This window comes from Pteropus medius, unplaced genomic scaffold (assembly GCF_902729225.1).
Source record: "Pteropus medius unplaced genomic scaffold, Ma_sr-lr_union100, whole genome shotgun sequence".
NCBI lineage: Eukaryota > Metazoa > Chordata > Mammalia > Chiroptera > Pteropodidae > Pteropus > Pteropus medius.
This window is the reverse complement of record NW_024353517.1, coordinates 12,474,097-12,500,107: the sequence shown is the minus strand read 5'-3', so window position 1 is coordinate 12,500,107 and position 26,011 is coordinate 12,474,097. Positions and strand designations below refer to the sequence as shown.

Sequence of the window (26,011 nt, the reverse complement as noted above, 5' to 3'; positions counted from 1 at the left end):
TATTACTCAAGAAAAATACTTCCATATTTCCCACTCTGTACTCAGTAAAATAATATATATAAGTTTTGCAAGAAAGAAACAGGATATTAGACTTGAGTTCCAGCTTTCATTTCCTCACTTCTTAGCTTTTAAGCACAGCGTTAACCTATCGGCATCTTAGAGATTCTGAAAATTAAGTTTTCAATTAGCAATAATCGTGTCTCAGATAAACCTCATTGGTTACGATACTGCCACTGCACAAAGCTCGTCGTCTCTACCAATTTTACAGGGCTCTTGCACCATAAAACACCTTTGTAAATAATGAAGTGCTATATAAATACGACATATTATTTTATTAAAGTTAAATTTATATAAGAAAAGATGATTTAAAATAGGGTGGATACTATTATCCTCTTCTTCCTTCCAAGGTTATAAACATAGGTGTTTGTAATCTACATCCCTCATCATTCCAGTATTATAATCAAATGTACATAAGATCCAAATATAGTTCTATGGAAAACGAGTGACATATTTGTGATTTCAAATATATCATACCACTCAAGTATAGGTAAGAAATCTTATTTATACAAAAACAAGCAAATCAGAATTAAAAGTAAAATAAAACACATCTATCATTAGGATAAAAATGAGTTAAAATTTTACTTATGTAGATTTAACTTTTTAATCCTTAGCACCAATTGCCCCTCATTTTCAACATCTTTAAAGCTTTTAATGTGATAATAATTCTACTCCTAGATATTTACCTTAAGGAAAGAGAAAAATAAACATTTACATATAAAATTCTAGTATTACTTTTATCATGGCAAAAAACTGAAAGAAAGTTACTGATAGGGAAAATGAGTTTTAGAAGTATATAAACTGTATGATAGTGATTATATATAAAAATATTTCCAGAAGATATTTCATGACAAGAGGAAAACATTTAAAAATATGACTAAAAGCCTGGAAACATGGAAAAGATCACCTATAATACTACTTATTATTATTATTTACAGATAATATTTAAATTGTTTATTGTTAATAATGAAAAATACTTACTGGTTACCCTCTTAAAAAGTTGAACCAGTTTATACTCCCACTAATGGGATCACCTACAATTATAACTCAGAAACATTTTTATGAATTTCCTTTACACTTTTCTACATTTGCTCATTTTCTCCAATGAACATTTATAACTTTTACAATGTAATAAAATAACAAAAGAATTCTTGTAAGATGTGAAAAAATGGAGGAGTTGAATAAATGCATTTATTACATTCAGAACTTAATACACAAAAATCATAATCACAAGAACCAAAGTAATTACAGAGATACTAGTTTCATATGATGCGGCTTATTTGAAAATGTAATTGGAGAACCATTGCTACAAGACTGCTGCAGCAAGCCAATCAGGCTAATGATAATTATTGTAAAGACAAAGGGAGAAACTAGGGAAATATAGGCGATATTGTTAATTTAGCCTAAGAACTTGCATGGATACTGCTGATATGAACGGATAGTGTAAAGTTTAGTGAAAGGGAAGAGAAAATTGAAAAGACCACATAAAATCAAATATTAAAAAAGAAATCCTTACCTAATATTTAAGAATGTAAGAGCTTGTAGGTTTAGAATTGCCTCTGGTATATATCGAATACAATTTTGGTATAAGTTGAAATTCTCAAGAGAAACGAAGTGACATACTTCTATGGGAATTTCTGAGAGGCGATTTCGTGACAGATCTGTAAGAAAAAGTAAGTTAAGTTTAAAACCAACTTTTGGAATTTAGTTTACTGAAATGTTAAATAGGCAAGTTTCGGGAATGTTTGAATTCGCGAGTTCTACTGTGGAGACTGATCCAGAGTAAACAATCAAATATTAATTGAATAAACCATTTTAACATATGCCTCTACACTTACTGCTGAGAAATGCTGATTCTTTTTGAGTCGTCACATATACTAAAAAATAAAACCCATTATTCTCTTCAAGTAACACAAATTCTAAGGCATATTCGCCTACGAATCATACAGAAGATCATACGAAATACCAAAATATCCGAGGAAATGAATGTATCTCTAAAATCCACTTTCCTAAAAGCACAGACAACATTCAGATTTTTAGAAAAACAAAGCAAAGCAAAACAAAACAAAAAATACTGTTCCTTTCTACATCAGTCAAAATAATCAGGATCATGTCAAAAAGACTCAAGAACCAACTTTGTTTCCCCTGATCAAAAATGAGACAATTTGAGCTTCAATAAAGATCATAATTACAATGGATTGAATCTATTACATACATGGAATTATACGAGCTTATAATGACACATCCTCCTCTGTCCCAAAAAAGATGGAGAACCAATTCATTATCTTGTAAACTGATAGAGAAAGGAATAAAAATCAAACATTTACCTTGCCTTCCCTATATGAACTGTATCACTGAATAACCAAGTAGATGAAGGGAAGTATCTCTATATGTATTCTAGCTACAAATGAAAAATGAGAGAAAATCACCATTTTGCACCCCTCAAGGAATTACTGGATCTAGAAATGAGTATTAATGGCTGCTATCTATACAAAAAGACAATCAAATTATATGCCTCCCACTAGAAGAACAGAACATCACATTATGGTCTTGTCAAAGGGACAGAACATGAATCTAATTAAGCTTCTGCATCAGCTGCAAACTTTCAGGAAATGCAGAGGACAGAGGAATGTTGTAATGACTCTATCATTATCCATTTAGATTTAATTAAATATACTGTGAGATTTATTTGCTCACCACTGTTTTCTCTCTTCTGCCCTATCTTAAGGTCTCTGTTAGGAATTCTTTGGTGAGAATCCTTTACTGAGAACTTTCCCTAGACAGAGGACCTGAATTCTTGCATATCTGCAAATACATTGTTTACACCATAACAAGTGAATGATATTTTGGCTAGAAATAGGTACAGTTCTTTTGTTAGTAATCTGTAGATGTTATTTTACTACCTTCTAGTTTCCAGTATTGCACTGAGTAGTCCAGCACTTATCTGATCATTTTTCCTGTGTAGCAGCTTGTTCTTTAGTCTCAGCACCACCACCAACACACTGGTCTGGAACTCAGTGGGCTCTTTCAATCCTTCTTTAAACCAGAAAAATTCTCCTCTATTATATCTTTGGTTGTTGCATGTTCTCAATTTGTTCTTTCTCCTTCTTCACATTTTTTGTTTTGATATACTCTTCTAATGTTCTAGATCATGAATTTGAGTCTCAACAATAATCATCTTCTCCCAAATTAATACATAAAAAAGATTTTTTCTCCTCACTTTTTAATTCTTTTATACTATAATGTCACTTTGTTTCTCCTAAGAATCTCGGAATAATCTGTTTTGTTTTGCTTGTTAAACTTGTTATCTATTTCTTCCAACAATTCTATTTCATTGAAGTAACTTGTTCCAGATATAAACCTTGTTGATCCTCTCTCTGGGACTGCTGGAGTTCTTTTAAGTGAATTACTTTCCATTGTCAATTCATACCTTGCCTCATCCTTGGAGTTCAGGTCAAGCTGCAAGAGTTAAGACCAAAATAATGGAAGCAATCTCTACAATGCGCTGGTACTAAGCTTCCCCTCCAAGACACGGCTCTTTATGAGAATTCAAAGCTTTTGATAATGGCCCCCATAGACTTTTGCCTCTTGTCTTCATCTGGATCCCGGTATATATCCCCAGACTCACATATTTCCTACTGATACTACTAGCCTGTGTACCTCAGAGCTGCTTCTCTCTGAAGTGATTGATAGTAACTGAGGCTGGGAAACAGTCCATCATCTTACCAAAACACCATGATTAAGAAAAAATTAAAGCTCAAGTAACAGAGACCATCAAGTACTTAGACTAAATATTTCCTATAAAATCACACTGTAAATAACTTCTTTAAAGTGCAACAAGAATTATTTTATCAATTCTTATTAAAATTTTATTAGTATAATTTTAAAAATTTGAAAACATGAAAGGAATTCAATTGCAAATTGTTCCTTACATGTTTAAATTTAACCAAAAAAGGACAACTTTAGGCAACAAACTTAAATTTAAGCAGGGATTATTTAATATCAATTTTCCTAATATTTGTATTATAAAGCTAAATTACTTAAAATCCAGAAAAATGAAATCAATGACATCTATCTTATTTTGGTCCCCATAATAAGGAGAGAAAAAAAATGATAGTACAATATACAGTCAGTTTAAATACATCTCAACAAATTAATTCTTAATTTTTAAAGAATTAGCTAATTTACAACATAATCTACTTTTAAAGCCAAAGTTTCTGACTAAGGGTTCCTACAAGTTCTCCCATTTAAATTGTATTTTGATTTCAATTTGGGAAGACAAGTAGCTTCTTCTTTGTGTTAAATGAGTGATTTTTTTTACATCCTATAAATTCAAGAAGGCTGAATTAGTCAGTTGGGTCATAGATGAAATATGGAAAGTACTGCAAAGTACTACTGTTTATGGAGAAAATAATTTTACAGATAAAGAATGTGATGAAAGGGAAAAAAACTTAAAAAATATTCAGTTAAAAAATTATGGATATGTTTGCATTCTTGAAACTCTGGTTATAAAAGCAATACATATTAACTTCATGTATGCAGAAGATTGCATAAAACATACACAAAGAAATAAAATATTGCCAGTACCCTAAATGCCTCAATATAGCTCTTCTTAATCATAAGCCCTCTCTTCCCTAAAAGAGGATAATCATTTAGTGATAATCATTTCCTTGATAGTTTTAACACTATATAAGTTGTAGTTTTGCCTCCTGCATTCATTTCCTATTGTTGCTGTAACAAATTACCACAAACTCAGTGGCTTAAAATATTACAAATTTCAGTTCTTGTTCAAAATGGTGATACAGGAAGATCCTGAACTCATCTCCTCCCAGGGACACACTGAATTTACATATGGAACTACGTATGAAGCTACGTATGGAACAATTGCCTCTTAAAAACCCTAGAGATTGGCTGAGTGATGACTACACATAAAGCAAATGAGAAGAAAACCACATTAAAGGGGGTAGGATAGGCTGGGACACAATGTCACCACAACCCCACCCTGGCACAGAGACCCACAATTGGGAGAAAATTCAAAACCTGGAGCTTCTCCCTGAGGAGTGAAGTGTTCAAACCCTAGATTAGGCTCCTCAACTTTTAGAACTTACATTTGAGAGATGAGTCCCCCAAACGCCTAACTTTGAAAACCAAGGGGCTCACAGCCAGAGATCCACAAAATTATAGTCATCTGGGAGATAGGTTTTAAAATGCCCAACTCAGAGGCAGCTGATCATGCCTTTATTAAAGTACTGGCCTGAGGGGGCAGGCATCCAATTTAACATAAACATTTAAAACTCTGCTGGAATACTGTCTCTAGGAACAGAGAATGGCATAAACCACCTTTGTGCCCACCATTTGCCATGTTCCAGAGAGCCAGTACTGCAGGGAAGGGACCTTTTACAAGTATCTGGTGACTCATCTTTGCAGTTGCTGTCCTGGGAAGCTTGCACTCCTAGTCCCATGGGACTGTAATAATCAGTGTCATCCAAAAAGGAGCTCATACCCATGTCTGACACCCTGATTTTTGCAGCTCCTGATAAGTGACACCTCTATATTACCTGCCTCCCGCAGACAGTGGTGCTTATACTCATGGTAAGCAAGAGTTCCTAAACAACTCCTACCTGCAGGGCAGAGCAAGTGGCAACAGACCCAAGAAGCTCAGTCCTTCTGTGAAAGAGGACCTATTAGCTAATTATCACAGCTGCAACCTGAGGGGTAGGCTTCTAATTAAATATATATCTAAAGGGTGACTATAATCCTTTCAAGAGACCCTGGAGGGCAGGCACTGTATTCATGCTCTCCTTCCATACTCCAGAGTGCCAGTTCTTCTGAAGAAGAGCTTTACACAGAACTGATACCCTGGTTTTTATGTCTGCTGCCACTCAGAAGATGCCCCTTAATCACCTGGCTCTGGTGGCCAGGGAAGTTTGCATTCTTGGGTCCCATGGTACTGTGGCAATTGAAGAGACAGTTCTTGACAGGCTGCCATCCCCAGGGCACTTTGCAGATAGGAGACTGAGGCATACTGCCCAGTCTTTTTGTGAAGGAGGCCTCTTCGCTTGTCCTGGAGCTTTAGCCAGAGGGTCATGCTTCACGTCTGGCACACATCTAGTGGATTACAGAGCTGCCCTCAAGGAATGAAGGCATCAAACAGACTAATATTGGAAGAGAAGGGGGAGGGGAGGGAGGAGGAGGAGAAGAAAAGGAAAGGGGCAGAAACCTTGTTCAAAAAAATAATTGTTGAAAACTTTCCAGCATGAGAAAGGAAACAGACATCCCAGTCCAGGAAGCACAGAGAGTTCCAAATAAGATGGACCCAAAGAGACTCATACCAAAACACATCATAATTAAAACGTTAAAAGTTAAAGACAAAGAATTAAGTGCATAGAGATAAATATCTACATTAAGAAACAAGAAAAGTCTAAATTAAACAACCTAGCTTTACAACTCAAGGAACTAAAAAATAAAGAACAAACAAGCCCCAAAGTTAGCAGAAGAAAGAAGATAAAGATTAGAGCAGAAATAAATGAAACAGAAACTAAAAAGACAATAGAGAAGATCAATGAAACTAAGAGCTGATTCTTTGAAAAGATTAACAAAATTGACAAACATTTAGCTAGACTCACCAAGAAAAAGAGGACTTAAATAAAATCAGAAATGAAAGAGCCATTACAACTAACATCTGAGAAATACAAAGGATCACAGAGACTATTATAAACAATTAAATGCCAACACAGAATTCCTAGGAACATACAACCTACATCAAGACTGAATCTTAATGAAATAGGAACTCTAAACAGTCCAATTACTAGCGAAGAGATTAAATCAGTAACCAAAAACCTCCCAACACACAAAAGTCCAGGATCAGATAGCTTCACTGGTGAATTCTAATAAACATTCAAAGAATTAATACCAATCCTTCTCATGCTCTTCCAAAAAACAGAAGAAGAAACTCTTCCAAACTCGTTTAAAGAGGCTAGCATTATCTTGATACCAACACCAGACAAGGATGCTACAAGAAAATGAAATTACAGTTCAATATCCCTGAACATAGATGTAAAAATCCTCAACAAATATTAGCAAACCAAATGCCACAATATATCAAAAGGTTCATACACCATGATCACGTGAGAGTTATTCCAGGTAAGCACAGATGGTTCAACATCTGCTTATCAGTCGACTTGATACACTATATTAACAAATTAAGGATAAAAATCAAATTATCTCAATAGATGAGAAAAAATATGACAAAATTCAACATCTATTTATGATTAAAAAATAAAACTTCTCGACACAAAGGGTATAGAGAATGTACTTCAACATAATAAAGGTCATATATGACAAGCCTACAGCTAACATACTCAATGGTGAAAAGCTGAAAGCTTTTCCTTTAAAATCAGGAACAAGACAATGATGCCCACTCTCACCACTTTTATTCAACAAAGTATTGAAAGCTCTAGCCAGAGCAATAAGGCAAAAAAGAAAAAAAAAAAAGAAATAAAAGGCATCTAAATTGGAAAGGAATAAGTAAAACTGTCACTATTTGTAGATGACACAATACTATGTATAGAAAGCCCTAAAGACTCTATCAAGAAACTGTTAAAATAAATGAATTCAGTTAAGTTGCAGGATACAAAATCAATACACAAGAATCTGTTGAGTTCCTATATACTAATAAACTATCAGAAAGAGATATCAAGAAAACGATCCTATTTTTAATTATACCGAAAAGAATAAAATACTTAGGAAAAATTTAACCAAGAAGGTAAAAGACTGATACATAGAAAACTACAAGACATCAACAAAAGAAACTGAAGAAGACACAAATAAATGGAAAGATATTCCATGTTCATGGACTGGAAGCATTAATATTTTTTAAATGTCCATACTACCCAAAGCAATATACAGATTCAATGTATATTCAATGATGGAAGCCAGTGTCTTTAGGCACCAAAAATTCCAATGACATTTTTCGAAGAAATATAGAACAAATAATCTTAAAATTTGTAAGGAACCATAAAAAAAAGCCAAATAGCCAAAACGATCGTGAAAAAGAAGAACAAAACTGGAAGCATCATGCTCTGAGATTTCAAATGTTACAAAGCTATAGTAATTAAAACAGTATGGTACTGGCATAAAAACAGGCACACAAATCAATGAACAAATCCATGCATATATGGTCAATTAATTTACAACAAAGGAGCCAAGAATAGATAATGAGGAAAAGACAGTTTCTTCAATAAATGATATTGCAAAACTGGACAGCCACATGCAAAAAAAAAAAAACAAAACCTCAACCAATTCCTACACCATATACAAAAATTTACTCAAAATGGATTAAACACTTGAACGTAAGACCTGAAACCATAAAATTCCTAGAAGAAAACAGGTAGTAAACTCCTCGACATAGGTCTTGGTAATGACCTATGACATCAAAAGCAAATAAAAGTGGGACCACGTCATAGTACAAAGCTTCTGAACAGCAAAGGAACCCATCAACAAAATGAAAAGGCAATTTATTGATGGGAGAAAATATCTGCAAACCATATATCCGATAAAGGGTTAATAGAGAACTCATACAACTCAATAGCGAAAAACAAACACTCTGATTTAAAATGGGTAGATCTAAATAGGTATCTTTCCAAAAGAGATGTATAGATGGCCAACAGGTATATGAAAAGATGTTCAACACCATTAACCATCAGAGAAATGTAAATCGAAACCATGATGAGTTATCATCTCACATCAGTTAGAATGGTTATTATCAAAAAGATAAGAAATAACAAGTTTCTATAAAGAGAAAAAGAAATCCTTGTGCACTGCTGGTAGGAATGTAAACTGGTGTAGCCACTATGGAAAACAGTATGGAGGTTCCTCAAAAAATTAAAAATAGAACCATGATATGACCTAGCAATTCCACTTCTGGGTATTTACCCATAGAAAACACGACTACTAATGAGAAAATATATTCATGTTCACTGTAGCATTATTTACAATATCCAAGATATGGAAGCAAACTAAGCATCCACTGATGAGTGAATGGAGATAAAGAAATCATGATATACATACACATGCACACATATGAGAGACTATTATTCATCATAAAAAAGATGAAATCTTGCCATTGCGACAACATAGATGGACCTTGAGAGCACTTTAAGTGAAATAAGTCAGAGGAAGACAAATATCATGTGATCTCTCTTATATATGGAATCTAAAAGAAAAAAACCCAACTAAATTCATAGATAGAGAACAGATTGGTAGCTGCCAGAGTTGGGGGGTGGGGGTGGGAGAAATGAGTGAACTGTTTTTTCAGTTTAAATTGTTTAAATAAAAATAAAATTTAAAACTTCACAAATTTATTATTTTACAGGTCTACAGGTCAGATGTTAGAAATGAGTCTCACTGAGCTAAAAATCAAGATATCACTGGCAGAGCTGCATTCTTTCTGGAGCTTCTAGGAGAGAATCTGTTTCCTTCTCTTTTCTAGTTTCTAGAGACTGTTTACATTCCTTGGCTCACAAGCCTATCCCTCCATCTTCAAGCCAGCAATATCAGGCAGAGTCCTTCTGATGCTGCCATCTCTGTTTTTTCTGCCTCTTTCCACTTTTTAAGGATCCTGTGACATTGCTGGCTTTTCCTTACTCCTCCCTAAATAATCTAGGAATAATCTTCCTATATGAAGGTCAGCTGAATTGACCTTAATTCTCCTTTGCCATGTAGCCTAGCATATTCATAGCTTACAGGGATATTAGTATGTAGACATGTTTTTTTTGGGGGGGGGTGCACAATTCTGCCTACCACATCTGAATTTTTTAAAGGTAGTGGAAGAGGAATTTCCTACTTAATTGGCCAACATGACTAATCAGTTCTTTTTTGTTTTTTTCTGCTTCTGTAAACATGCTTGCTGCATAGGACAAAGATCTCAGGGTCAACTGAGAACTCACGCTCCCTTAAAGATGTACTGCTTTAGTGCTTAATAGAAAATCCCATGCTCTGTAACTGCCCATAGCCCATAGCAATTTCAAGAGTCTGTAAATCAGCCCATGCCAAATGTAACAACGTGGGTATAAAAGTGAAACTGCCCCTAAGCTCTGCGCCTAGATTTTCAGAGCACTAGCTCTTCTGAGATTGTAATAAAACTGAGTTCTCTTTCTCTCTGGGTTACTGCTTGGATTTTCGCTGGTCTGATTTTTGGAGCTTTTGGGATTTTTCCGTAACAGTAGAAGCATGTTGTACATGTAGTCATTTGTGATCTTCACTCAAAGGTTGAGATTTATTCATGTAGCTATATACTATAGTAGTTCCTTCATATTCCTTGTCTTCATAGTGTTATTCTACTATATGAACATGCCACATTTTACTTATTTTATTACTGATGAAAAGTTATTGATTACGCACTGATCTAGAGAATATCTAGGAGTGAAATGCTGTATAAGATATATGTATCTTCAACTTCACAAGAGAATGCCAAACCGTTTTCCAAAGTGGTTGTGCCAATTTACATATCTAGCACCAGTGTACAAAGAGTTCTTGTGGCTTCACGTCCTTGACAATACTCATTATGAGATATTTTAATATATTCGTTACGTTTTGAAGATTTTTGTACAGTGGCATTTCATTGTGATTTTAATTTTCATTTCTCTGGTTATTAATGAAGTATCACAGCTTTTCATATTTATTGGCCATCTAGATTTCCTTTCTTGTGAAGTGCCTGCTAGTCTTTTGGTTTGTTGGAGATCTTCAGAAATTTTGAATATGAGTCTGTTGTCAATTATATATGTGACAAATATCTTCTCCCACTCTGTGATTTGAAGTTGCATCATAGTCTTTATGATCTTATGTCTTCTAATAAAAGTCTTTTAGTAGAGGAAAATTTTAAATTAATCTTTTCCTTTATAGTTAGTGGTTTTTGCAGTTTTAAAAGAAATCTTTCTCTACCCAAGGTCATAAAGATATTATCTTCTAAAAGTTTTATAGTTTGACGATCACATTTAATCAGAAATTGATATTCTAATATCACGTGATGTAGGAGGCCAATTTCATTGTTTTCATACAAGGATACCCAATTATCCCAGTAGCGGTTATTAAAAAAACCATCTTTCCCCCCACAATTTCTCTATAACACCCATGTCATATATCAGGTGTCTTTATTTGTATAGGCCTATTTGGGGGCTCTCTAATCTGCTCCATCACTCTAATTATCTATCCTTATGTCAATATTATACAACCTTAATTACTACAGCTTAATAATATTCTTTTTATTTTTTTAATTGAAGAAATGATTTAAATTTTCCCGTCTACCTTCCCCTCCCCCTCATAATTCTTGATATCATATACAGTGGTGTACTCTCCCACATCACTTCTAGTAGAAGTATTCCTTTCTCTTTGTAATTCTTCAAGTATGTCTTGACTCTCTAGGTCCTTTGCATTTCTTTATAAATTTAGAATAAGCTTATTAGGTATCAAAAAATATGAAATTTTTATTAAGATTGCACTTGGGAAGAAATGACATCATCACAATATTGAATCTTTCAATCTATTAAGATTTCCATTAATTAAAGGGCTCTTTAAAGTTTCTCAATAAGGTTTTGTCAGTTTCCTCAGAAAGGTTTTATAATTTTTTTACTTATTTCTAGGTCCTTGTGATTTTATAAATGATATATATTTTTAAAGTTTTATTTTCTAACCATTAGTTATTCATAGAAATAAAACTGATTTTATGTATTGATTTTGTTTCTGGCATTCTTGATAAACTTTTTTTTATTATTTTATCAGTAGATTTTTTTGGATGGTTCTAGATCCATAATTACACGGTTCTGTGAGTAATCAAAGCTTATTTCTTACTTTCTGATCCTTACTTATTTACTTACCTATTTATTCAACTCTAAGAGTGCCAGCTAAGACCTCCAGTACATTGTTGAATAAAAGTGGTAACAGAAGGTATTCTTGTCTTGTTCCTAATTTCAAAGGTTTTCTGTAGATATTCCTTATCAGATTAGGAAACTGCTTTCTGTTTCTAGTTTGCTAATTTTTTTTTTATCATTAACAGACACTGAATTTATCGATCTCTTTTTCTTCATCTACTGAGATGATCATAGAATTTTAATCTTTTATTATATTAATATGGAATTTTACTCTTTATTCCACTATTTTTTTATTTCTTCAGTGTAGAATAGACCCTCTTCTTCTCTCAGTGCAGGGCTTGGTCTCCCCGTCACTTGGGAAAATTTGCCCTGTCCTGCATCAAATGGACTAAATGAAATATCTGCATTTCAATGAAAAAAGTTTTAAAGTATTTTGTTTGCAATCAAACACCTGATTATTTTCTGTTATTTACAAAAATCTTACCCTCGGAGTTAAACTCATCTCAAAGATACTATAAGTTTTTTAATAATATGTTAAAGAAAAAGGCAAAAAAAAGAAAAAAAGAAAAAGAATCCTCGTATTAATGGGGAGAGGACAGGTGCATAAGAATGATCGATCATTCTAGATGCACACAGCAAATATTTATTGAGTATGTTATGAAGGTAGGGACTATGTTTTTTGTTCAACTCTGTAATGCTACAGTATATAACACATACTAGGGACTCAGAAAAATATTTGCTCAAAAAATGAGCAAATGGATGAAATAAAACTGTAGACTCAGAATTGAGTACAAATCCTGTCCTCCCTCTACTGAGTTTCACCTACAGAAGGACTATAATTAACATACTAAAGAACACAATTAACATACTAAAAAGGACCAAATCACAACTTTATCTTTACTAAAAAAGGACCAAATCACAATTTTACCTTTATGATTTTTGTTTTATTTTAAGAAACACTAATCTGGATGGAGAATAATTTATTTCTAAACAAGTATTTAAATAAAATTAATCAACTCCAGCTATCGAGGAAAAAACTATTATATGTATCAAACTACAGATATTTTATAATTTGAAAAGGCTGAGGTAGGTTGCAACAGCAAAAAAAGAGTGCTTTAGATATACAAAATAATGACCTGGAACTTTTTTCCATTCTGAAGTATAAAATGTTTTTAATTTATGATATTCACCTTCCTATTTTTAGGCTAGCTCCTCTATCTTTTTGATATGCCATCTTAATTTCTTTGAGCATTTCTTTTCTGGCACAAGATGTTCCAGGGCTTATCTTGCAACTTCCTTGCCCCAGTTCTGGAATCAGCTATTTCTCACCCTTAATATAACAAATGTAGCAAGTCAGACTTGGGAGATGGGGGTGAGGGGCAGAAAGGAAAGCCACCAACCCAAGGGAAATTTCTGAATAAAAGACTTAGGTTTTTGTAAGCCATTAAGCTTTGTAGTGGTCTGTTACACAGCAACAGAAAAAGCAAAACAAATTGGTACCTGAAGTGGAGTGCTGCTTTAATAACCTAAAACATCTGGCATTAGCTTAAAATGAGGCAGCAGGCAATGGCCCTAAGTTGCCTCTCAGATCTTGTTAATGGAGGCTGAAGGACAATGGAAAAAACAACAACAACAACAACAAAAAAGCTATTAAAGGCTGGAGAAAAGGGCACCCTAGTTCTGTCGTGGAAGAACAATTAAAGAAACTATCACCTGCAGTAATGTGACAAGTTGAAAGGGTACCTAATGGATTTAAATCACCATAAATACATGTGGGCTATCTGTAGTGAGACATGTTAACTGAAGTTAAGAAATATATTATAACAAAGATTAGGTATTAATCTTAAATCTTAATGATGAGAAAGGGTATGCATATATTTACACACTCATTCCTGTAATTATCTAATTCTCCTCTCACTTATTTTTTGATAAATCATTTTTGATCACTTATTTTTGATAAATTCAAATATATTACATATTTTTCCTTTCAAATAACGCAGAGAAAGCAAACAATGTCAACCAACTTAAAAGACCCTCTTAGATAACACAGGAAAGAACGTGAATTTCTGCCTAGAATGGATTCTGGCTTCACATAATATTGGAAAACAAACTCAGTTTTTGAGTATTAAGACCATTCTTAACTGTGATCCAATTATTATTAATATTTTCTTTCATCTTGAAATACTTCTCATCACATATTCTGCCAATAAAGTTTTTAAAACCAAACCCTGAAACAATACAATTTAGAGAAAAACTTTGATCTTAAATGAGACATCTGATATAGCCTTCAGTTCTAGCCCTATCATTTATTACCATCTTACCTCTAGAACAGAATCTCCCTCTCTAGCACTTTCAGTGAGATGCTTTCAATTATTTTACTCTTTTGCAAGTAAGAAGTATACTAAAAGGTATTTTTTCCTAAATCCATCTCTCCTGTTAACTTTATGATTTTATGAATTAGGAGTGGTTAGTTCCTAACTATCACAGGGAAAACATGGAAGGACATAATAGTAATCCGGTTTCTTAAATCTGAAAAAAGCTCTGGGGAAACATTTATGTAACTGACATGGCATTTTCCTCCCACCTAATTTTCTAACTTTCTATTTCTGTTTGAGACTATGAAAGGTCATGAGGTCCAGAAAAAGAATATAATTATTTTACTAACATGATATTGCTCACTTCTCATAAGGTAGCAAAAAGAGAAAAGGAAAAACCTTGACTCTGTATAACACACTTGTTAATAACTTACATAGTTTATTAACTTAAACCTCTGAAAATACTTATAGTGTTTGAATATTCAGTTCAACAAATTCTTTCTTTGCTTAGAGAAGTCTGCTCAATTCTGCCCCTTCTTTCAGAAGCAGTCGACTGTTACAATCGCCATTCTTGACTCTTCCTAGAGCTGCCAGAGCAATCTTCTTTTTTTCTCAAATATCTGACTTTTATACTACGGTACCTGAGATCACTTCTGATCCACCAGATCTAATTCACATTCTCCTCTGCCCCTCCCTATTCTCATGTAAGCTAACAGAAGGAATAATGTGGTTATAGGAACCACCTATCTGAATCACAACCAAAATAAGTTAAATTCAGTTGAATTAATTAATACAAATACTGGGAATTTAAAGTTTTCCACAATACAACAGGTCAGCTTGAACTTACACAGTTCTATATACAGTTCTTTCAAGTGTTTCCAGCTCGTATGCATGAGCAGGTTACCTAAAGCACACAGGGAAAAGGGACCAAAGGTATCTTTCTCAAATCTCTCATTTAAAAAGTAGGTATTCTGGCAATTGTATATTGCTTATTATCATAAATGTATACACACAGTAAGGCATTTTTTAGATATCTTCTCAGCTCACAATGTTCTTAACTTCTTTCTCCTTCACAGGGGCTGGATCCCCCTCTCTCCCAGCTTTTCAGAGTCATATATACCAGTGACTCTTAACCTTAGGGACCCTCTCAAATGAAGTAACACTGAACTTTGAGCTCTGCTAAGTTTTAATATCCTGGTAAACTCTTGCCTCTCCTTGAAGAGCCATCTCAAGCATAATCTCATAATACTTCCCTTGACTTGTCTAGGCACTCAAATGATTTTCCCACTGAGGTTCTACTACTCTACTGTAGTAATTATCAAATGGTACTGTAATTCTTCATTAGATTTAAGTTCCTTGAGACCAAGAGTTTTGTATCTTTAGCATCTAACACAATAAGTGACTTACTAAAAGGTTGTTTATTTGCTAGAATTAAATTAATTTACTGTGCCAACACTGGATATTTAATGCTGCTCAAATCTCTAGCTATTTCATATTTTCATTTAAAATTGGAAAATTATTTCTGAATAAACAAAGTGTGTTTGGTAGGTAATTAATTTTTAAAATGTGGGCTCCATGAAGGGAATCATAACAAAGGATCTTTAGTAGAGGAAATGTAAGAGACACACCTATTGACCAGGTCAGATTACACTCATACCACCACCAACCCTCTGTAACAGGAATTAAAAATATAATGGGTAATGTGATAGTGGATTAATATACAGAATATATCTGTATTAAAAAAAACTAATAAAACTCAACAAAAAAGCAAATGGCCCAATTTTAAAAATGAGCAAAGGACATGAATCGACATTTTTCTAAGGAGGATACACAAATCTGTAATAAGCACATGAAAAGGCAGTCAATATTACTAATTATTAAGGAAATGCAAAACAAAACCATAATGAGATACCACTTCAAACCAATTAGGATGGCAATTCTTTTTTAAGTCAAAAAATAACAAATGTTGGTGAGAATGTAAAATGGTACAACTGCTATAGACAATAGTACAATGGCTCTTCAAAAAATTAACACAAAACTGTTTATAATTCAGCAATTACACTTCTGAGTATACACCCACAGGAACTGAAAGCAGGGACTTACACAGGTATTTGTACACCCATATAGCATCACTGAATAAAGACAAAAGGTGGAACCAACCCAGATGTCCACTAACAGATAAATGGACAAATGATATGTGGTATATACATACAATAATATTCAGCCTTAAAAAGGAATGAAATTCTGCTACATGCTACAATGTGGATGGACCATGAAAACATTGTGCTAAATGAAACAGGTCAGACATGAAAGAACAAATATATGATTTCACTTATATGAGGTACCTAGAATAGTCAAATTCATAGAGACAGAAAGTAGAATAGTTACCAGGGGCTAATGGAGAGTTATTGTTTAATAGATACAGTTTCAGATGATGAAAAAGTTCTGGAGATGGATATAGGGTAACTGCTGCACAACAATGTGAGTGTACTTAATGCCACTCAACTATATACTTAAAAAAGGTTAAAATGATACATTTCATGTTATGTATATTTTATCACCACTTAAAAAAATCAATTGGGTAGTACTCGAAGTAGAAAATAAATGTAACCTGTCTCTTTTTAGTGATATGCACCTTAAAAATCTCTCGAGAAAATTATGGACTTTTCTAATAACCAATTTTATACCTCAACAATAAACCAAGTAACAGAAATTATAGCAACAAAAATTCAAAGTATTTTTGAACGTCAAATCTCAAAAGTTAATCTCAAAATTGTGTAACAAAAAAGTCAGTTGTTTATTAACTTCTTTCTAATTCCGTTTCTCTTTCCCAGAGAGAAAATTGTCTAATACTTCATTCTACTCAGCTATGTAACTATGACAGTAGAATTTATGTCTTTAAATCTCTAGAGCTAAGACAGGAAAACCCAGGTTCATTCCAGCCCAAACACAAATTAATGTTTTCAACAGTATGGCATTTATTAAGAAATCCTAGCAGTCAAAAGTCTTATGTTCTTCTAATAACTCCTTCAGGCCATCCCACGCAATGACATCATCCTTGAAAATAAAGCCCATTATGCAATACCCATATACACAGTACTATCACTTCCTATGAGAATAATCACTGCTATGAATGTTAAAAGGGCCTGAGAATATGACAAATACAATGTAAAAGAGATTTTTAACACTAAGAATGTAAACTTTAAAAGAATATTATAGGAATATCATCTTTCAGCATATAAAAAATGGTAAATACAAACTATAAAAAAATTTTAAAATACACATTCAATATGAAATAAATAAAAAGTAAAATTCCTAAGGAGGATCAAGTCCCTAGAGAATTATATAAAAGTAATAATTTTAAACATGACTTGATAACTAACAAACCACAATGATACTGTTCATGGTGCTTCCCACAGGCTAACAAATACCAAGGACAAAGACCATAAAAAGTTGCCCATTAAATGAAGATACTGTGATGACTGAGCAACATTTGTTACATTTTTAAAACTTTTTAAAAATTTGCCACATTTAAAAAATACTTTGTACTTAGGTATTTCCTTTATGTTTTCAATCATTATGCCATTCTCATGAAATTTTTGTTGAAAGAATGTAATAAAAATGATTAGCTATTAATAAAATTATGTAACACAGGGAGGTCAGAAATGAGAATGTTTTCTATGCTTTTCATTTTAAAGTTACATTATTTTTATATAACTTGTGAGTTTAATTTTATCAAAGGTAGTAAATTTATATAAATTAAATGTCAATTAGTGCCTTCTGCTTTCAGAAGCAAAAGGCACTAATTGTACTTTTCCCTAGTCCTCCTGCTAAGTACAACTAAAAACCCTGACCATTTTATTTAAAATGAACATAAGATAACTAGGAACTTTAGGATACAAAGAATGACATCGTGATTAGTTCCCTGGGTTTTCTTTTTGCCTCGTGTATTCTAGACTTGGAGGTGACATCTTCAAGTTGGCAACCCAGAAACACCAACAAGCAGAGACTTCTCTCAAAAAACAAACACCAAAAACACCTAGCCCCAACAAACGTCACCTCTCCATAGTTAAAGGACCAGGAAAGAGGCAACTTAAGAAGAAAACTTTTAGACAATAACGGCTCGACTCCAGCCAAACATTTCAGAAACTGTAGCCTCACCCCCAAACTATGCCAGCACAGGTTGAGTGGGCAGCCAAACTTTCACCCCTACAGGACTGTAACTTGGCATTTCCGTGGCTCCTCCCCAGTATCCACTGATGTGGTGTCAAAGGTCAAGTAGGTCTTGTGGGATCATGAAGATTATCCAGGGAAACCTGGATCTCCACCCCTACCCAGCAGTAATGAGGCTCACTCCAACTTCCTGCTGGAGTGACGTAAGAGGACTAGTAGAGTCAGGACTCTGACTACTGCCCAGTACTCTGGAAAGGTGGAAAGAAAAGATAAATGGCCTGTCACATGATTACTATTCTTTTTAGAAAGCAAAGTCCTTGAAGCAATCTCTAAAAAACTATGGGAGTGTACAGGGTATGCAGCAAAAACGTTTAGGACTGAAAATTTTTCAAAATCTTAACCTGATGTTAATTTTCAGTGTTCTGCATTAGAGTATGAAAATTCAGACCACCATAACTATGATGCCATTACTGAAATAAAGGAAAAGAAAAAATACGAGACACATTTCAGAAGGAAATGCCATTGAGCCTATCTGACTTTTGAAAGAAGCAAATAACTTTAATAATATCCAGTTCCTATAATCACAATCCCAAAGTCAAAAACAATATAAACTAGAAGACCTGAGGATTCAATGATGGGATATTGATAATCAAGATCTGAAGTAGAGTGTTGGAAATAGGCAATGAGGGAAAAATCCATTAATGTCTTATTTTGTTTATAATATTGGACTTCATACTGAATGACGACCACTTGATATGATTAACTCTAAAGAGAATATATATTTTTCTATAAAAGCTATAAATGTATCACAACTTTTCCTTATTTTTTACTTTCATATAGCAGCATTTACAGAGATGCCAAAGGTGTCTCATCATGAGGCAGGTCTTAGTTTTAATCAGAAAATAAAAAGCATAGATTACGATCAAAACAGTCACATCTTTACATGATTCAATGATATCCTCTTTTCTCCACAGCACTTTAAAAGTTTGAACTTTATAAACTCTTTGAGCAAATTTATTACCATTTCACCAAAACAGACTTTAATTGCAGCATGTCTGTGTTATTTCATTGGGGACTTCACTAGGATTAGAAAATGTGGTCATGATATTATAAAGAATTTCTTTGCAGTAAGATTTAATTTGTTGTTAATAGGTTATTTGTAGAAATTAAGATCACCAGATTAAATGAATGCACTGTAAAATGTTTTTAACATAGTAATAACATGCTACTGGAAACTGTTAGAAGTAATTTTTCTCATTTTAAAATATCTGTAAATATTACTATGTAACTTGCATGTGTAAATCTGAAAAAGTAACATAAAAATCTAAGAGTTTTTATATATTCCTTTTTCATTAAAAGACTAATGCATATTTTTTTGGTTATACAGATAAGCCAAGTGTTTAGATACTTGAGAAATTTGTTTGTGGGTTACGTGTCTGCTTTTAAAAAAATGCTTTTTGTTGTTGCTGTTGATTTTTTTCTTAGCATAAGCTAGAATATTTCTAACATAGTCTGTGGCCTTTGCTGTGTTTATAGTATGGTTTCATTTAAAATACAGATACTGGTATCTTATTTTTAGGATAGGTGAGAAAGGGGAGAATTTCTAATAAACTGTTAATATATTTAGGTGCATGGGGTTTAATTTTTAAATCTCTAATAAAATGTTTAAACTGATTTCCACTCCCCTATTTATACTTAATTTCACAGAAATTTATTGGGTACATCTTCAAGAAGTACCATAAAATAAAAAAAAAAAGTTTAAAACTCAGATCAGAGTATTTTATGTGACATTTTGGATAACTGCAGTGTAATGAAAGAATATCTAATTTATTGTGGTGGGGTTAATTTCTGTTAGTACTTGAGACTGTATCATCAGATCTCTTTCATAATGGAATCCCTTTTCTGGTTAAATATTTAATTTGAGCACATAATGCCTTTTTTTTTTTTTAAGTCGTTGGCCTAAATTTATTGTAACTACATGAAATAAGCATTGGTTTAAAACTTAACATTCTTATAAAAGTCTCTCTGAAATTCATGCAGAATTTAAATCGTAGCCAAATGTATTATCATTATCCTATTTATAATTTTAATCAGCTTTTCAGAAATTTCTTCATAATGTAATTGTGAAATCAAATTGAGGATGTTACTATAAAAACAAATTAATTTATTCAATGAAAGTACTGACAAAGTAATACTTTTTATTCTGCAATTCAGTCATTGTATAAAAACAATGAACCCAGGAGTCCTAATACAGTTTTAAAATATCACATTGGTAATTCTGTAAATTCTAGCTCACTAACAATATCCAGTTTCCTAAGTTCTTCTTGGATAGCAATTTGGTTTTATTGTTTATACTTAAATGTTCAAATATTTTCCTTCAAAATCCAAACTATTTTTTTGTATTAGTTGTGTAAGTGCTAAGAATTGATTATATGTAAATGCTTTTATTGGTCATTATTTCTCTATGTCTTAAAACAAGATGTTTCTAAAAGAAAAAAAAAAAAAGGTGATGACTCCATAGTATAGTGTTTAGCACGTCTGCTTTACATGCAGAAGGTCCTGGGTTCGCACCCCGGGTGGAGGCACGGACCATACCCCAGGTGCGCCAGGCCCCAGGTACACACTGCGAGCATGTGGGAGGAGACGCCCCGCCTTCAGAGATCCAGTTCCTAAGGGGAACATGGTAACATCCATAAGTCAGGGGTGGAAAGGGGAAATTTAAGAAGGGGGAGGAATAAATAAAACAAGATATTTCTACATAGCTATTTTCTGAGATTTTTTTGATTATCTCCAGAAGCTCTCCCTAAGCCCAAATAAATACTTAACTTTGTGATTATTACTGACAAGGTCCCAAAATGTAAGCAATGTCACCTACTTTCAGCACAACTAAATTTAGGTAAATGGATTTTTACTTTTCATTGCAGTACTGGATATTTTCATTTCATTTAAACTATGGTACAGCTGTCCCTTTTTTCCCCTGTTTGGAATAGTGCTCCATGAATATTGTTTTCCTGCACATTTTAGAGAACCAATTCAAAAACAATCAATTACATACTCTGCTTATTAATGAAAGGCTATTTAAAGAGAAAAGAAATTTTGTGTTAGAAATATCCAAGTTTTTAAAAAGAAGCAACTATTTTTGTATTCTCATCGTCTTTTAGATCGGTTTGACAATCATCAGCTTTTGAAATGTGGATTCCTATTGCCAGAATAAAGGTCTCATTTTTATAACATCATGATGCTTTTGTATTTCTTCCTGCCCTTCCACTCATTCTGTCCACCGTGATGCCCAGGCCCGGCCCCAGGATCCGCGCCTACCTGGGGGGAGTCAAGGTTTGCAGTTGGGTGCTAAATAAACAAAACAAAAGGCTTACGGTAAGATCTATCAAAGATGCTAGAGTCTAAAAAGGCCCATGTACCATGCTTTATTAGTGTGCATATATTTGCTCAGGAAAAGCAATAATGTACACTGAATGACTTGGAAAAATAACTTTTTTCTCCCACGGTTATGTTTTCCACATATCCTAGAAGAGTGGGACGCTGAAAAATGTATGTAGGCTGATAAAATTTTGTTACATATTTCCAAAGCTGGGCCATGAGAAAAATGTTAAAAAATGTAAAAAGAGGAATGAAAAATTAAATCAAACTTAGAACTCTAATTTAGCTAAGAGTATTATTCTTGTAGTGTGGAGACTTGGGTTCTAGACTTGTTCTCTTGGTGATATATATTGGTCTGGGATGATTAAAAAAAGTCATTTTATTATGAAATGTAAAAATTGTGTAATGAAAAAGGATGAGAACTCTGTTCTTTGGAAAAAAGTATTTTATACTTCCAGTCAAGATGGCAGAGTAGGTAAATGCTGTGCTTGCCTCCTCCCATGACCACTTCAAAATTACAACTGAACTACAGAACAACCATCACTGAGAATCACCTGAGTCTAGCTGAACAGAAGTTCTATAACTAAGGATATACAGAAGAAGTCACCTTGAGACAGATAACACATGCACATTTCCTATTGTTAGAAAACCCAACTTATTAAAATTTGAACTTAAAAAAAGTACAGACTTTCTCTATGCAAGAAATAAAAACATACTTTAGTCTTAAAAAAGGTATTTTATAAATACAAGGTGTTATTAATGATGGAAACTTTACTACCAAACATAAAATTATTACTTAATAACTTCTCACTTTAAGTAACAAAAAATCTAAAGATAACCATAAAAAATAATTTCTCCACAAGTTTTAAAAGCAATTCTAAAATGATAACCAAAAATTCAAAGTAAAACAAAACTCAAAGTATAATTCTGGAGGAAACTAAATCATACATTACAAAAAATAACTTGAACAAAAAAACTCTTGGGAAAACATGACACCAATTACCAGTAGTAAACAGTCAACCATATACACTTTCTATATTGGGGGGTACATGTCAGTTTAGAACTACTGCGGTATAATGCATCAATTTAATCCTGGTATATTTTATGACTCATATGAAATGTAAAATAAGATTGAAAAAAAATAAAAGCATTTTATAACAAACTGGAGTGGGTTTATTTTATATTCAAAAATCATACTTCAAAAAGCCATATTCTTGCCTAGAACAGTGCCTGAGACATTGGCGCACAATATATTTTTACTAACTAAATAAATGTGGCGCTAAAGCAAGCAAGGGAAAGAAGGCGGAGGAAGGAAACTAACTTTTGTTGAGCACTGGAACATTTGTTAATTGCTCCATATGGCTACTATCTCGTTTAATCCATAAAATCTCCTCATGAGGCAGACATTGCACAGATGAGGAAACTGTCATTTAGAAAGGTTAGAAAACGGGTCTATGGGTTACACAAAGCTAGTTATTGAACTGAAATTCAAACCTATGTAACAGAGTGAAATGCTTGGACTCTGACTATCCTGTTCAAGCCTGCATTATTCCTATAGCCTTCAGGCTAATAGTTTAGGCTTAGTCTTGCTAATGATTAGACATGCTAATCATTAGAGGAATTCTGCTTGCTTGAGTTTTACAAAAACAGCTCCTCCCAGTTCCCCTTCCCTTAACAAAGAAAAAGCCTGATCTCTATTTCAATACTGTTTATTCTAAATATTGTTTTACATTGAATTTTAGTATTAAATACATTTTGATAAAAAGTCATTATGCATATGGACTATAAATATCCCTTTGTTTAAAGAAAGAAAACAAACCTTTAGTGAAATTGGTCTTGATTAATCTACTGGATACACATATGAAATTATTCGAACTATATTGAGGAAACTAAGGAAGTTAAAGTCAGTAGCCTTCAAAAATATGGTATCAATAGCACCACATAAATAAAATTTATTGAAAATGAGCAGTCACAGTTGGCATTTAAATGTTGTTATTTCTAAAATTTTTGATAGTATTTTACTTCAAAATATAGTTTGGTATAATAATATATAGTAACCCAGTACAAAAAATACGACTATACTGGGTATGAAGGAGAGGAAAAGCTGGTAACTCAGATCAGAATATAAATGAAAATCAACTGAAAGGCTTTAATTTTAGAGTAAGAAAAGAATTTGGTCAAATGAGGGTTAAAATTGTCCACATTCATAACTTTGAAAGGTTCTTGCTCCTTCACATAAATTATCAAAGCTGTTCCTGATGCTGTCCTGTCTGGTATCAGTTGTCATGTGAAATGATATAAAACAAGGCTCCTGTAGACAGGTTGTAATCCTGTATCCTATTGCTTACTAAAAGGAACCAAGGCTGCTTAAAAATAACAAATGCTTTACCTAGGGGAGAGGGAAACAAGAAGGATCTGGAAAATCTCTTTCTTCTTGGAATGCAATTTTCAACTTCTCAGCAGTAATCTTGGGATGGGGAGAGAGGCTTGACCAAGAGGAGGGCTCCCACACATGATGAGCTTAGGCAATGACATATACAGCATAAAACAGGTAGAGGCACTTACAAATACCTTGAATCTGTAAGAAATCCTTAAGTCTATAAGGATCCTAAAAAGGAAACATGAAGGGTGCTGTGACTAAATGAGTACCTATGATGAAAAATTCTCCTTTTGTGAAAAAAGTAGATAGAATAATGAAGATATGGATTCTACAGAAAATATCTTTAAATTCTATTTGTCATTATGTTTGAAAATAAAGAAGTGTTGACAAACTGCAAGTACTATAAAACAGCAAAATTAATAAACCAATGCTAGTCATTGTTGATCTGACCTCAAGAATGTTTAGTTCCTACTGTTACTAAACAATGTCTTCAAAAGCAAGATAAGCAATTAAGCCAGTAATAATTAGACTGCTAAAACCAAGTATTAGAAACAAATAAACCGACAAGAAGTTAAGGCCTGCTTATGGTATAAGGATTTGGGGTATAAAGTCTCAATCCTCATAATAGAAGTGGGAAAAAATAATACAATGAGATTGAGCTCTAGACATAGGCTGCAGTTTTTGCATAGGCTGGGATCCTTACTACACCTATTAGGATGACACATTAGGCTTTTTTTTTTACCTTCTCAGCATAACTGTGGCAGAGGCCCAGCTGATTCAAGGCACAGCCCAAAAGACTTGCAAATACCACATCTAACCCTTAGCCATATACATATCCATGATATACCCAAATTATGAGCCTACAACATCCTAGGAACATGGTAGCTAATGTTTTAACTTCCTTCTTTGCCTACTGCACCCCCCACCCCAAAGGGCCTTTCTCTTTTTTAATAGACTGGTATTGAAAATGCTCAATTTGGTCAATCTATGTGGCATGGGGTTAAAATAAATGGTGTCAACTTAATTCAGAGACCTTCTGGGGGAAAAAATGCAATCTCAATTATCTGTTTAACTTTATAGCAGTGCTTCTCAAACTGTAACATTCGCACAATCTTTTAAAAGACAGATTCTAACTTTAGGATGGGTCTGAAATTTTGCATCCTAGTTAATGCCATGTTGCTGGTCCATAGACCATACTTAGAACAGTAAAACTTCACAGCACCATAGATCATTATTGAAAATGTCAAAGAAGATACCATGAGTTAGTACTATCCTAGGAAAACCAGAACATAACAATTTAAAAAGAATAATTATAACTTTGAATAGTACTTATGAACCAAGAAAACAGAAAAATTTCTTACTGAAACCAAATAACAACCAAGAATTTCTCAATCCACAATGCAAGAGGCTCAGTAAACTTCAGAGTAGGATAAGTACAAAGAAAGCCACATCATAATCAAACTTCAGAAAATCAAAGGCAAAGGGAAAAAAATCGTAAGCAGCCAGAGAAGAAACAAATGTTATCCTAAATGCACCACAAACAACAGAAACTGCAGGCTGATTTTCAACAGAAATTACGGAAGTCAGAAGACAATGTAATGACACTTTTAAGGTGCTGAAATGAAAAAGCAAAAATGAAAAACCCTGCCAAGCAGGAACTCTATACCCAGTAAAAAAAATGGAAGGCAAAATAATGATTTTCAGACAAAACAAAAATTCTAAAAGAATTCAATGCTAGCAGACCTAGATAGGTTTATGATACATGGAATACAGGGTCATTCATTCATTCATTCATTTATTCAAAAAGTATACTGAGGGTATACTATGTGATATACTCTATT

General features: G+C 33.3%; 1 protein-coding gene and 1 pseudogene across 11 annotated transcripts in view; both read right to left on the bottom strand.

The window, feature by feature from the left end:
- Window positions 1-26,011, bottom strand: part of LRCH3 (leucine rich repeats and calponin homology domain containing 3) — a 97,045-nt gene that overhangs the window by 58,595 nt on the left and 12,439 nt on the right. For all 11 annotated transcript variants that reach the window (XM_039850819.1, XM_039850823.1, XM_039850828.1 and 8 more), the window contains exon 2: window positions 1,574-1,718. In XM_039850819.1, the coding sequence (XP_039706753.1) occupies window positions 1,574-1,718 (145 nt within the window). The remainder of the gene's footprint in view (window positions 1-1,573; window positions 1,719-26,011) is intronic.
- Window positions 92-245, bottom strand: LOC120593119 (uncharacterized; annotated as a pseudogene).